Below are 15,084 nucleotides of genomic sequence, written 5' to 3'. Positions count from 1 at the left end.
GAGGCTCGCTCGGCTAGTGCTAGCATAGGCACCGATCAAATACACTGGAACGCTTTTTATTGCTCAGAAAAATCTGGTGTTTTAAAACGCCATATGCTTACTTTGATTTTGACCTCACGCCGATTATGATCAGTATAACTTTGCAATTTGGGTAACTATCCTTCTAAGATAGCTAGGCGAGACAACCACATATCACAGTCAAAGTACATTCTCCCTCAAAGCAATTATCAGCAAGTCAGTGATAGTAGGAAAAGACAAGTGCAGGAAACGTAATGACTATAGTTTTTCTGCATGAGGAAGATGTGTAGATAACATAATGGCTTGGGCATTTCCCCTTTTAATATTACATTTTTTTTACTTGACACCATAACTTTGCATTATTAACTATTGCAGACTAATGCTCTCTCACCATGGTGGGTATATATGGATGAGGTCTCGAGGCACAGGCATGAGCTGAGCAGTCGTCTCCTTACTGAACAGTACAAGGACCCGAGCTCCGTTTCTGGTGGAGAGAGGGGGGGTGTGGTCTGTAGCAGAGGGATTGTGCTGTTCAGGTCTTGTCATAGTGGTAGTGGTGCTGGATGGAGGCCTGTGGTGGCCTGTAGCAGGGGGGTGGTGTTGCTCACACAGGGCCAGCTGCATGCAGCTCTCCTCCTGGACTGACAGGACCTCCAGTACCAGCACCCCAGGCTTATCGACTGGAGGAGAGACAAGAACAACACAGATGGTGTGTGATGTGAGTGTCTATGTGGGTCACTTGCCTCACAGGGTTAGGGTCAATTCAGTTTTCAATTAAGGAAGTTAAATAGAAATTCACTTCCTGGATCTGAAAAAAGTATTCCAGAACAGTTTCACTCAGTGTCACTCATAATGTAATATCTCTTATGACAGTGGTTATGTGAATTAATAAAGTAGGCTATAACTATTATGAAATGCAGAAACTGGAAAGCTCATACATTCAATGAGGTTCTTCCAAAATGCTATTGGGTCAATCTTGTGTGTCTGCCGCATCCAGCAAGCTGAGAGTGGCTCTAAAGAACAAAACATGCACAACGTCCCAGTTCAAACGAACCTGTCATAAACAAATAAGCAGAGTGTGACTTCGCTCAATGTAATGTGTGTGTGTAACACTGACGATCTATCATGCCGTTTGTGATGTGAATCAAGACCATATCAGTGCACTCCAATTCAATGCAAGACAAAGCAGCTCTACGTTGGAGTATGTGACTATCACTGATGTTTGCCTGAGGGGATTGTCAACAGGAGAGTAAATCAAAGTCAGCACTAAGTGGAAGGAATTGTTAGAACATGTATCATATCCAGAGATATGTTCCTCCATTTGGCACACAAGACATACTATAATACTATACTGAACAAAAATATAAACGCAACACAATTTCAACGATATACAGTTCATATAAGGAAATCAGTCAACTGAAATAAATTCATTAGGCCCTTATCTATGGATTTTACATGACTGGGCAGGGGTGCAGCCATGGGTGGGCATAGGCCCACCCACAGGGGAGCCAGGTCCCAGCCAATCAGAATTTGTTTTTACCCAAAAGGGGGCTTTATTACAGACAGAAATACTCCCCCACACTTCTCCAGCATACCAGCGGCCATTGAAGGTGAGCATTTGCCCACTGAAGTCGGTTACGACGCCAAATTGTAGTCAGGTCAAGACCCTGGTGAGGATGACGAGCACGCAGGTGAGCTTCCTTGAGATGGTTTCTAACAGTTTGTGCATAAAATCTTAGTCTAGGTAACCCCCAGTTTCAACAGCTGTCCAGGTGGCTGGTCTCAGACGATCCTGCAGGTGAAGAAGGCAGATATGGAGGTTCTGGGCTAGCGTGGTTACCCGTGGTCTGCGGTTGTGAAGTCGGTTGGAAATACTGGCAAATTCACTAAAACGAAGTTGCAGGTGGCTTATGGTAGAGAAAGGAACATTAAAGTATCTGGCAATAGCGTTGGAACATTCCTGCTGTCAGCATGCCAAATGCACGCTCCCACAAAAACTTGGCATTGTGTTCTGACAAAACTGTGGCATTTTACTGTACCCAGCACAAGGTGCACCTGTGTAATGATCATGCTGTTTAATCAGTTTGTTGATATGCCACACCTGTGAGATGGATGGATTATCTTGGCAAAGGAGAAATGCTTACTAATAGGACTGTAAACAGGACTGAGAAATAAGCTTTTTATATGCACGCATGTAACATTTCTGGGATCTTTTATTTCAGCTCATGAAACATGACTTTACGTGTTGCGTTTATATTTGTGTTCAGTATTTAACAATGATAGTGAACCCTTTATTAGTGGGCAGGTAAATACAGGAAAGACTGAATGGAGTCCTCCTTCTGACCTGCAATAAACTAATCAATCTAAAGTTGAATAGTGTGTGAAGAAATAACATCAATGACTGACGCACACACTTTTGCCAAACACACACACAGCTTATTCTCGTGAGGATGAACATGCTTGTTATAGCTGGTGCTGAGCGGTTATTGGTTTTAGAGGTTGGTTCAGTTTCATTTCAACTATTAAAAAATAATTTAAATTTAAAAAAACATGAAATGCACTATTCATTTTATTTTTAGGAACAGTGGGTTAACTGCCTGTTCAGGGGCAGAGCGACAGATTTGTACCTTGTCAGCTCAGGGGTTTGAACTTGAAACCTTCCGGTTGTTAGTCCAACACTCTAACCACTAGGCTACCTTGCCGCCCCTTTTAATAAAAGTCCCATCTCTATAGAGCTGCTGTCAGACAAAATCAATCTGACTAGTTCTGCAAAGTAAATACGGCATACTTTTATGACTGCTGAATACCAATTATCAATCACTTAGATACTGTACTTTCAGGTAGATAATGCACCGTGCAAAGCAACTGCTCTCGATCCCTCTTGATTGCACATTCTTGTATCTTATGTATCATGCAAAAAAACAAAACACAGATCGGGTAAGTAGGCGCGCAACGGATTATGATCGTTGTAGTTAATTAACATGTTTTCTGCTATAAACTATGTTGAATATTGGCCGGTTGGAAACTACGAGTACCGACTAAATCACACAGTTTGTGCTTGATCTAAAGAAACTGAGCAATGAGCACACAATATATATATTTTTTAAATTTATTAATGGAATTCAAATAATTAAACTTAAGTTTTAGTTGTTAATCGCTCAGCACTAATAATAGGTGAAGCTAGTTGTGTTGTAATAACTGCCGGTGTTATTGTTTAAGTGCAGGTGCTCGTAAATCAAGGTGAGAAAGTCAACAAACAAAAGTGCCAACACTAGTACGCAGTATAGCACACAGAACATTGTTATGATCCAGGACGAGGGCCAAATACTCTCACTAGATGTCAGTGAGAGTCTAAAAGAGTCTAAAAATGAGGCCAAGTTAGAGCAAACTTCTTCTCCTTAACATTCTATTTTCTACAAGTTCTTCTCGCACTCTGATGAAAGACAATCAAGCCATCTAACTGACCTACAGACTGAATGGGAGTTGGAAAAGGTAGACGTTTTTTTTTGGCTGTTTTTTTCCACGATCAACTGTCACATTAAAATAGTGGTTTACCCTAATTATCTAGGAGCCAATGACAATGGAGGGTAGACTCGTGCTTTGGTAGCACCATGGAAAGAAAACATAAGTCAGTAAGCAGAGTGCTTCCTGTCACCTACATACTGGCCCCGACCAAACAAATTCACTGCTGTCACAATTATCAACGAGCAACCAGCACTTCCTCCACACGCTCCAGCTCCAGTCTTCACGTGACCACAGATCTGAGCAGAAAAATCACGCCTGCCTGAGAGATTGACTTCTGTCTCAGAGAACGTATCAAATCAAAGTTAATCTTGAACCATTAACGGAGAATACTTAGCGTATATAGGAATGTGTGGTAACGGTGACTTGGGATCCTTTCATAAGCCCGTCTGGGTTTCTATATTCGCAGAGCACATGGTTACTTCTGCATGTCTGTTGCTGTTTCTCAGTTTTACATGTCAAATAAAAAGCTCTGTAGCCTAATACCTGTGCCTATAGTGTAGTAATGGGGAGAGAAAAAAATCCATACAGTAACAAATCAGGATATTATTTTTGACAATATGTCGTATCGTTTTGACCATTGCATTACTATTTTTGCGCTAGTTAGTTGTATCTTTACCAAAAGTTCAGTATTTTTCCTTCATAGCGTCTTGTCCATCTTTTTAAATACAGAGACAATTTTGTTTTTCAATCAAAACTAGTTCTCATGGCTCTCTCTTGTCCCTCAGCAGCAGACACAATGTGAGCAATATGTTTGGAACATCGAACCGCAATAAATTTGCAGTGTCGAAACAGAATACATATCGGATCGTGAGAATCGCAATACATATCGTACCGGCACCAAAGTATCGTGATAATATCACATCTAACGTATCGTGAGGTCCCTGGCCACTGCCAGCCCTACTACAGTGGTGTCAAACACAGACTTGTGTGTTTGTTTGTTGTCTGTATTACCTGTGGCTGTAGTAGAAGTGTGAGACATGGACTGGTGCCTCCAGAAGCTGATGGCTGACCTCTGTCTGCACTGGAGTCGGTTCAGTCGCTCCGCCATGCCGCCACTGTAGGAAACACACACACACAACGTCAATATCCTCAAGAATACTGTATAAACAGCGCTAAATACAGGCTAAGGTACTTTAAATCAATTTTAAAGAAGTGAACATTATTCTGTGTTGTGCATCCAACTGTGCAGTGCACCCAAGCCATAGACTGCTACCATCAGGCAAATGGTACCAGAGCATTGTTCTCAGACCAACAGCCTGCGAGACAGCTTCTACCCCCAAGCCATAAGACTGCTAAATAGTCAATTAAATGTTACCCAAACTACCTGCACTGACTATCTTCCACTGAAATGTCACACACTCACTAGACCATATATATACACTGAACAAAAACATAAAAACGCAACATGCAACAATTTTACAGTTCATATAAGGAAATCAGTCAATTGGAAAAATTAGGCCCTAATCTATGGATTTCACATGACTGGGCAAGAGCGCAGACAATCAGAATGAGTTTCCCCCCCAAAGGGCTTTATTGCAGACATAAATACTCAGTATCATCAACTGTCCGGGTGGCTGGTCTGAGACAGTCCCGTAGGTGAAGAAGGCAGATGTGGAAGTCCTGGGCTGGAGTGGTTACACGTGGCCTGCAGTTGAATGTACTGCCAAATTCTCTAAAACCACGTTGGAGCGGCTTATGGTAGAGTTATTTGCATTCAAATCTCTGGCAACATTTCTGCAGTCAGCATGCCAATTGCACACTCCCTTGAGACATCTGTGGCATTGTGTTGTGTGAAAAAACTGCACATTTTAGATTCTCCAGCACAAGGTGCGCCTGTGTAATGACTATGCTGTTTAAATTAGCTTCTTTATATGCCACACCTGGCAGATGGATGGATTACCTTGGCAAAGGAGAAATGCTCACTAAACAAGGATGTAAACAAATTTGTTCACAATGACAGAAAACATTTGTGCATATGGAACATTAGTGGGATCTTTTACTTCAGTTCGTGATACATGAGGCTAACACTTTACATGTAGTGTTCATATTTTTGTTCAGTATACAGTGCATTTGAGAAGTTTTCAGACACCTCAACTTTTTCCACATTTTGTTAAGTTACAGGCTTATTCTAAAATGGCTAAAATCATTTTTGGGAATAAAAAAATAAAACAGATACCTTATTTACATAAGTATTCAGATCCTTTGCTATGAGACTTGAAATTGAGCTAAGGTGGATCCCGTTTCCATTGATCATCCTTGAGATGTTTCTACAACTTGATTTGAGTCCACCTGTGGTAAATTCAATTGATTGGATATGATTTGGAAAGGCACACACCTATCAATATAAAGGTCCCGCAAAAACTAAGCCATGAGGTCGAAGGAATTGTCCGTAGCGCTACGAGACAGGATTGTGTCAAGGCACAAATCTGGGGAAGGTTACCTAAACATTTCTATAGCATTGAAGGTCCCCAAGAACACAGTGGCCTCCATCATTCTTAAATGGAAGAAGTTTGAAATCAACAAGACTCTTCCTCGAGCTGGCCGCCCGGCCAAACTGAGCAATCGGGGAGAAGGGCCTTGGTCAGGGAGGTGACCAATAACCGATGGTCATTCTGACAGAGCTCCTCTGCAGAGATGGGAGAACCTTCAGAAGGACAAACATCTCTGCAGCACTCCACCAATCAGGCCTTTTTTGTAGAGTGGCCAGATGAAAGCCACTCAGCAAAAGGCACATGACAGCCCACCTGGAGTTTGCCAAAAAGGCTCCTAAAAGACTCTCAGACCATGAGAAACAAGATTCTCTGGTCTAATGAAACCAAGATTGAACTCTGGACTGAATGCCAAGAGTCACATCTGGAGGAAACCTGGCATCATCTATACGGTGAAGCATGGTGGCAGCATCAAGCTGTGGGGATGTTTTTCAGTGGCAGGGACTGGGAGACTAGTCAGGATCGAGGGGAAAATAAACAGAGAAAAATACAGAGATCCTAGATGAAAACCTGCTCCAGAGCTACCCAATAAGACCCAGAGGCTGTAATCGCTGCCAAAGGTGTTTCAACAAAGTACTGAGTAAAGGGTCTGAAAACTGTAAATGTGATCATTTTTGCACTGTACACACAGAGAACAAAATTCTCTCACCCAGCAAAATCCTACGTGAATGAAAGTCTAAAATTATTTGGTTTTAAAAATACTTATGGATCAAAACTAAAAGTAGAAATCATTTCAAGTTCCTTATCTTAAGTAAACCCGGTTTTATTTACACAAAGCCAGTGGAACACTCGGACATAACTTACAAACAAAGCATGTGTGTATAGTGAGTCAGCCAGATCAGAGGCAGTAGAGATGACCAGGGATGTTGATAAGTGTGAGAATTTCACAATTTTCCTGTCCTGCTAAGCATTCAAAATACTTTTGGATGTGAGGGAAAATGTATGGAGTAAAAAGTGTATCATTTTCTTTAGAAATGCAGTGAAGTAAAAGTTGTCCAAAATATAAATAGTGAAGTACAGATTCCCAAAATACATAGTACTTAGTAGTACTTTACACCTCTGTGGACAACTGAATAATTTCTGCACAAACTGTTAGAAACCATCTCAGGGAAACCCGTCTGCGTGCTCGTTGTCCTCACCAGGGTCTTGACCTGACCGCAGTTCGGCGTCGTAACCAACTTCAGTGGGCAAATGCTTACCTTCGATGGCCTCTGGCACACTGGAGAAATGAGCTCTTCACGGATGAATTCCGGTTTCAACTGTACCGGGCATATAGCAGACGGACGGGCAAGCGTTTTTTCCTGATGTCAACTTTGTTAACAGAGTGCCCCATTGTGGCGGCGAGGTTATGGTATGGGCAGGTATAAGCTACATTCAACAAACACAATTGCATTTTATCGATGGCAATTTGAATGCACGGAGATACAGTGATGAGATCCTGAGGCACATTGTCAAGCACTTCATCAGCCGCCATCACCTCATATTGTAGCATGATAATGCACAGCCCCATGTCTCAAGGATCTGTACACAATTCCAGGAAGCTGAAAACGTCCCAGTTCTTCTGTGTTTGGGACGCTGTGGATCAACGTGTACAGCAGTGTTCCAGTTCACGGCAATATCCAGCAACTTCACACTGCCATTGAAGAGGAGTGGGACAACATTCCACCAGGCCACAATGGGACAACATTCCACAAGGATGCAATCTACAGCCTGATCAACTCTACGCGAAGGAGATGTGTCGCGCTGCATGAGGCAAATGGTGGTCACACCAGATACTGACTGGTTTTCTGATCCACACCCCTACCTTTAAAAAAAGCTATCTGTGACCAACAGATCCATTTCTATATTCCCAGTCATATGAAATCCATAGATTGGGACCTAATTCATTTATTTCAATTGACTGATTTCCTTATATGAACTGTAACTCAGTAAAATATTTGAAATGGTTGTTTATATTTTTGTTCAGTGTACAAACCACACACACAATACATTGACACTCCCACACGCACTACATACACACAACACACACATGCAGATTGACACCAGACACACGCTAATACTCATACTTTGCTTCTTTTGCTCTGTTCTTCATTTTACTCTTAATAATAGTAATAATAATATCTATCCTGACGCATAGTCACTTTATCCTGCCTTCATGTACTTATCTACCTCGAACCTCATACACATTGATCTGGTACTGGAACTCGCTGTGTATAGCTCCATTCTTGTGTATTTTATTTGATTCTCCGTGTTACTACTTTATTCTTATCTTTAAACTCTGCATTGTTGGGAAGGGCTCGTAAGCAAGCCTTTCACGGTAAAGTCTACACCAGTTGTACTCGGCGCATTTGACAAATACAATTCTATTTGATCAACTGTAGAAATACAAAGGAATCACAAAGCAGTAGTTTGTTATGGTACTCTGTGGAGAAAGATTGTCTTATCCGAGGGTCTTAACTATGACAGTGACATTTGGCACCCACATGTCGTCACCCAGGTGGCCCTTTGATCAGCAGCATCGCCCTGGAAACATCCGCAGACGGTGTGTGTGTGAATGTGACTCAAGATGATCATGATGATTATTTCTCTCGCATTGCTTCTCATTATCCAAGAGCTAACCCAGGGGTAAGCAACCCTGGTCCTGGAATGCAGCAGAGACTTAATGTTTTTGATTTACCCGACCTGGAAGACCAAGTGTGTTGAATTTAGGCAATCACAGAACTGATCAATTAGCTCAGTTGGTCGGGTGTGGTGCCGAGTTGGAACACAATCCTGTAGTACACTCCAGGTACAGGGTTGCCTATCCCTGATCGAACCTATTACGAGATCATAAATGATTCTTAAAAATATTTTTTCTTTAGTAGTCGAACCTTTGAAACGTCCTTTTCTTTTTGCTGGAGTCCTCTGGGGTCTTGGAGTTCCTGTCTGTCTGTTTCTGGGGCGTCTGCAGCGCTGCCTGAGCGGACCTGACCCAGTCACTGACTGACCTTCTGCTGCCCTCCCCTTCCCCAGCCTGCAGAGGACATTCAGCCACAACCCCAGCCTCCAGTCTGTTCAGGCTCAGGGTGTCATGGCTCTCTTCCTCTCCATCAGACAGGTAGTCTGAGATGTCAGTGTCTGTCACCTGGGGATGATTAGTCTATTATTATTATTATTATGAGCTTTACACATAACATGATATCAGTGCAATATGTTAATTCCAAAAGGTCATACTTTGGCAGAAGTATTTTCCTTCATTCAAAGGAGTATGTTTTCATCTTAGATCTAACATTTGGGTGCTAATATGTGGCATATCAGCACTTATCAAGTGTTATGTACAATATGATCAAATACCCTTCTTAAAAACTGTCATCAATGAGGATTAAGGTACACATGTGGAACCATTAAGAGCGGGCAGATAGGAACAAGCCGTTACACTAACAATAACAGAACGCTCTGTCTCATTGGGCACACACACAGCACACCTGAGGATATCAGTTCCCATGTAGAGAAATCCAAAACACTCTCCACCCTGTCATGTGCAGACAAGACCAGCATACCAGCCCCCTTTCCCTGTTAGCTACCCACACCACCCCAGCCTACGCAGCAGCCGAGCAGCATGCTCTCTTATTTGATTCAACTTGACCCTGCTAGGCGGAGTGCCAGCAGATGTCACACTAACTAGCTAGAGAGCAGGAACACGATGTTCCTGGCCCGTGCTCAAAAATGTGTTCACTCACCCTGCCTGCACGGCACTGGATGCATTGTAAGTAAATACAGAGCTCACACAGCTCTCTCACACAGCCTATGAGGGAGAGGTCCTGCCTCCTAGCTGACATGTTGTTGCTGAACCAACAGTAGTAAAAGGCAAGTTTACAACCCTGATGGCACGGCGCAGATGGGGTGCAGGTTATTAACCCTGTTGGCTGCTGACAGCCGAGGCAAACCTGGGTTCAAATACTATTGGAACTCATTCAAATAGTTTGAGTGATCACTTTAGCCTGCCAGTGCCTGGAATGCCAGCCCAGGTGGGCGGAGTTTGTACTTTTGGAGACTTTTCTATCCCACTCAATCAATCACACCTATTTGAAAAATACTTCAAATAATATTAAACCCAGGTCTTGGCTTTGGAGGTTTAGCTTGAGCTTGGATCTGCCTTCATCTGGGAAGTGGCTAGCTGGCTATCCTCATGTACTCTTGAAATAAAGCATCAGTAGGCATGCTCCTCTTCCTCGCTACCAACCATACAGTTCTAGATCAACAATAAAAACGAATGAGTACTACGCTGGCAAACACAGATAAAGTGTTTGCCAGCGTTTTGTGTTTTGTTCGTCGCAAGGCATAGCTTTATATGGAACAATAAAATCGGTCCTTTTGGATTGAGACCTCAAAGTCCATTTCCTGTTAGATCCAGTTTGATTTACAGTTTGATAGTAACCACCTCATCCTTTGCGGAGAGTAGGAAGTACTAACTCTTACCCCTCTGACCCAAACTGTAGTCAAAGGAAAGCGAAATGGATAGCCACTGATCAGAATAGGATAGGGAAACACTAGCTTTTACACCGAACAAAAATATAAACGAACAAGTGTTCGTCCCATGTTTCACGAGCTGACATCCCAGAAATTATCCATACGCACAAAAAGCTTATTTGTCTCAAATTTGGATCATTACACAGGTGCACCTTGTGCTGAGGACAATAAAATGACAATTGTCACAACACAATGCCACTGGTGTCTCAAGTTGAGGGAGTGTGCAATTGGCATGCTGACTGCAGGAATGTCCATCAGAGCAGTTCTCAGAGAATTTAATATTCATTTCTCTACCGTAAGCTGCCTCCAATGTACACTACCATTCACCAGTTTGGGGTCACTTAGAAACGTCTTGTTTATGAAAGAAAAGCACATTTTTTTGTCCATTACAATGACATCAAATTGATCAGAAATACAGTGAAGACATTCTTAATGTTGTAAATTACTATTGTAGCTGGAAACGGTTGATTTTTAATGGAATATCTATATAGGTGTACAGAGGCCCACTTATCAGCAATCATCACTCCTGTGTTCCAATGGCATGTTGTGTTAGCTAATCCATGTTTATCATTTTAAAAGGCTAATTGATCATTAGAAACCCCTTTTGCAATTATGTTAGCACAACTGAAAACTGTTGTCCGGATTAAAGAAGCAATAAAACTGGCCTCCTTTAGACTAGTTGAGTATCTGGAGCATCAGCATTTGTGGGTTTGATTTAAAGGCTCAAAATGTCCAGAAACAAAAAAGTTTTCTTCTGAAACTCGACAGTCTATTCTTGTTCTGAGAAATGAAGGCTATTCCATGCGAGAAATTGAAACTGAAGATCTCGTACAACGATGTGTACTACTCTCTTCACAGAACAGCGCAAACTGGCTATAACCAGAATAGAAAGAGGAGTGGTGCACAACTGAGCAAGAGGACAAGTACATAAGTCTGTCTAGTTTGAGAAACAGACGCCTCACAAGTCCTCAACTGGCAGCTATATTAAATAGTACCCGCAAAGCACCAATCTCAACGGCAACAGTGAAGAGACGACTCCAGGATGCTGGCCTTCAATATATTTTAAATTGAATGATAGGTAGCCTAGTGCTTAGAGCGCTGGACTAGTAACCAAAAGATTGCAAGATCGAATCCCCACCCAAGCAGACAAGGTAAAAATACGTTGTTCTGCCCCTGAACAAGGCAGTTAACCCACTGTTCCTAGGCCGTCATTGAAAATAAGAATTTGTTCGTAACTGACTTGCCTGGTTAAATAAAGGTAAAATACAAAAATTACAATTTCCTTATATAAACTGTAACTCAGTCAAATCCTTGAAAAATGTAGCGTTTATATTTTTATTCATTAAAGCTTTTTAAATGATTGCCATCGTTAAATCTGCATCCATTCATGTCAAGAGTAGTTGTTATTCTGGCTGTTTATTTACCACCATAGACAGATGCTGGCACTAAGATCAAACTCGGGAAACAGGCAGTTAACCCACTGTTCCTAGGCCGTCATTGAAAATAAGAATTTGTTCTTAACTGACTTGCCTAGTTAAATAAAGGTAAAAGGTAAAAAAATAATAATAATAATAAGCAAACAGGAAAAACACTCACCTAGAGGCGGCGCGCCTAGCGGCCGGAGACATTAATGCAGGGAAACATATATTAATATGTTAAATGTGCAGCCAGAGAAAAAAAATCTAGATCACCTGTAATCCACACACAGAGACGTGTTAAAAGCTCTCCCTCACCCTCCATTTGGTAAATCCGACCACAACTCTATGCTCTTGATTCCTTCTTACAAGCAAAAATTAAAGAAGGAAGCACCAGTGACTATGTCTATAAAAAAGTGGTCAGATGAAGCAGATGCTAAAATACAGGACTATTTTGCTATCACAGACTGGAACATGTTCCAGGATTCATCTGATGGCATTGAGGAGGACACCACATCAGTCACTGGCTTTAACAATAAGTGCTTCGAGGACGTCGTCCCCACAGTGACTGTACATACACACCCCAACCAGAAGCCATGGATTACAGGCAACATTCGCACTGAGCTAAAGGGTAGAGCTGCCGCTTTCAAGGTGCGGGACTCTAACCCAGAAGCTTACAAAAATCCTGATATGCCCGGCGATGAAACATCAAACAGGCAACGCGTCAATACAGGGATAAGATACTACACCGGCTCCGACGCTCATCTTATGTGTCAAGCTAAATCACTTCTAAGCTTGCTTCTAGGCAAGCAACACTGAGGCATGCATGAGAGTATCAGCTTCAGACCTTTAAGCAGGTCAACATACACAAGGCTGCGGGGCCAGACGGATACTAGTACGTGTGCTCCGGGCATGTGCTGACCAACTGGCAGGTGTCTTCACTGACATATTCAAAATGTCCCTGATTGAGTCTGCAATACCAACATGTTTCAAGCAGACCACCATAGTCCCTGTGCCCAAGAATACAAAGGCAACCTGCCTAAATGAATACAGACCCGTAGCACTCACGTCCGTAGCCATGAAGTGCTATGAAAGGTTGGTAATGGTTCACATCAACACCATTATCAAAGAAACCCTAGACCCACTCCAATTTGCATACCGCCCAAACAGATTCACAGATGATGCAATCTCTATTACATTCCACACTGCCCTTTCCCACCTGGACAAAAGGAACACCTATGTGAGAATGCTATTCATTGACTACAGCTCAGCGTTCAACACTGTAGTACCCTCAAAAACTCATCACTAAGCTAAGGATCCTGGAACTAACCACCTACCTCTACAACTGGATCCTGGACTTCCTGGCGGGCCACCCCCAGGTGGTGAGGGTAGGTAGCAACACATCTGCCACGTTGATCCTCAACACGAGCTCCCCAGGGTTGCATGCTCAGTCCCCTCCTGTACTCCCTGTTCACCCACGACTGCATGGCCATGCACGATTCCAACACTATCATTAAGTTTGCAGGCGACACAACAGGGTAGGTCTGATCACCGACAATGACGAAACAGCCTACAGATAGGAGGTCAGAGACCTGGCCGGGTGGTGCCAGAATAACAACCTATCCCTCAACATAACCAAGACTAAGGAAATGATTGTTGACTACAAGAAAAGGAGGACCGAGCACGCCCCCAATCTCATCAACGGGGCTGTAGTGGAGCAGGTTGAGAGCTTCAAAATCGTTGGTATCCACATCAACAACAAACTAGAATGGTCGTGAAAGGGCACGACAAAGCCTATTCCCCATCAGAAAATTAAAAAGATTTGGCATGGGTCCTGACATCCTCAAAAGGTTCTACAGCTGCAACATCGAGAGCATACTGACTGGTTGCATCACTACCTGGTATGGTAATTGCTCGGCCTCTAACCGCAAGGCACTACAGAGGGTAGTGCGTACGGCACAGTACATCACTGGGGCTAAGCTACCTGCCATCCAGGACCTCCACACCAGGCGGTGTCAGAGGAAGGCCCTAAATATTGTCAAAGACCCCAGCCACCCCAGTCATAAACTGTTCTCTCTACTACCGCATGGCAAGCGGTGCCGGAGTACCAAGTCTAGGACAAAAAGCCTTCTCTACAGTTTTTAGCCCCAAGCCATAAGACTCCTGAACAGGTAATGAAATGGCTACCCAGACTATTTGCATTGTGTGCCCCCCTCCCCAACCCCTCTTTTTACGCTGCTGCTACTCTCTGTTTATCATATATGCATAGTCACTCTAACCACATCTACATACTATCTCAATCAGCCTGACTAACCGGTGTCTGTATGTAGCCTCGCTACTTTTATAGCCTCGGTACTGTATATAGCCTGTATTTTTACTGTTGTTTTATTTCTTGACTCACCTATTGTTCACCTCATACCTTTAAGCACTATTGGTTAGAGCCTGTAAGTAAGCATTTCACTGTAAGGTCTACTACACCTGTTGTATTTGGAGCACGTGACAACTTAGATTTTATTTTTATCATTTATACGCATAAATGTAAAATACATGTAACCCCAAATTAAACCAAGGCTTCAAAGAACAGAAAAAGCTACACTGAAAATAGGACAAACCTGAGAATAACCTAGGCTATAACTCGATAACTCAAACCTTCAAGCAAATCTCCCATTGACATCAAAACCCGATCTTAAGAAAAACGTTAAACTTTTAATGTTTCACATGTTAGGCGAATTCAGCTTTATGAGATAATCTCTTGGCTTCTGTGAGGCCTCAGACCACAAGCCTCCAGTTCAGGGAGGTTAGATAGGTAACCTTTGACTCCCAGAATGCTGATAGCAGCTGTGAAAGTAAGAGGGAAATGGCTACACGGTCTGTGGGGTTGATGATTATCTGACTAAATGCGTGAGGCTTCCTCACGAACATTGCCTCGACTGCATTACAACTAACAGAGAACTCCTTCAGAGGCACATTCTAACTTGTCAAGACAACACATACATGCAATGTAACTCCAATCCAGTGTGCATACAGCAAACAATCTCAAGCAACAGTATTCCTTTTAACATGGTCTCTGGCAACAGAGCTAGGGCTAATATGTAGCTTCTTGTTGGCCATACATATTTCATATTTCA

At 42.6% G+C, this 15,084-nt stretch overlaps 1 protein-coding gene across 2 annotated transcripts in view; it reads right to left on the bottom strand.

Annotated features, from left to right (window-relative positions):
* The window catches only part of spidr (scaffold protein involved in DNA repair), an 84,140-nt gene that overhangs the window by 51,748 nt on the left and 17,308 nt on the right, over positions 1 to 15,084 (bottom strand). Inside the window, exons 1-4 of one of the 2 annotated variants that reach the window (XM_064992985.1) lie at positions 9,752 to 9,877; positions 8,903 to 9,156; positions 4,495 to 4,598; positions 410 to 698 (exon numbers count right to left, since the gene is read on the bottom strand). In XM_064992985.1, coding sequence (XP_064849057.1) covers positions 410 to 698; positions 4,495 to 4,598; positions 8,903 to 9,156; positions 9,752 to 9,850 — 746 coding nt within the window. In that variant the 5' untranslated portion in view covers positions 9,851 to 9,877. Of the gene's footprint in view, positions 1 to 409; positions 699 to 4,494; positions 4,599 to 8,902; positions 9,157 to 9,751; positions 9,878 to 15,084 lie in introns of those variants that run through there. The other variant, XM_064992984.1, reaches the window with a different exon arrangement.

The sequence above is a fragment of the Oncorhynchus masou genome, chromosome 17 (assembly GCF_036934945.1).
Source record: "Oncorhynchus masou masou isolate Uvic2021 chromosome 17, UVic_Omas_1.1, whole genome shotgun sequence".
Classification (NCBI taxonomy): Eukaryota; Metazoa; Chordata; class Actinopteri; order Salmoniformes; family Salmonidae; genus Oncorhynchus; species Oncorhynchus masou.
Note: the sequence above shows the minus strand (reverse complement) of the source record. Positions and strands in the feature narration are given on the sequence as shown.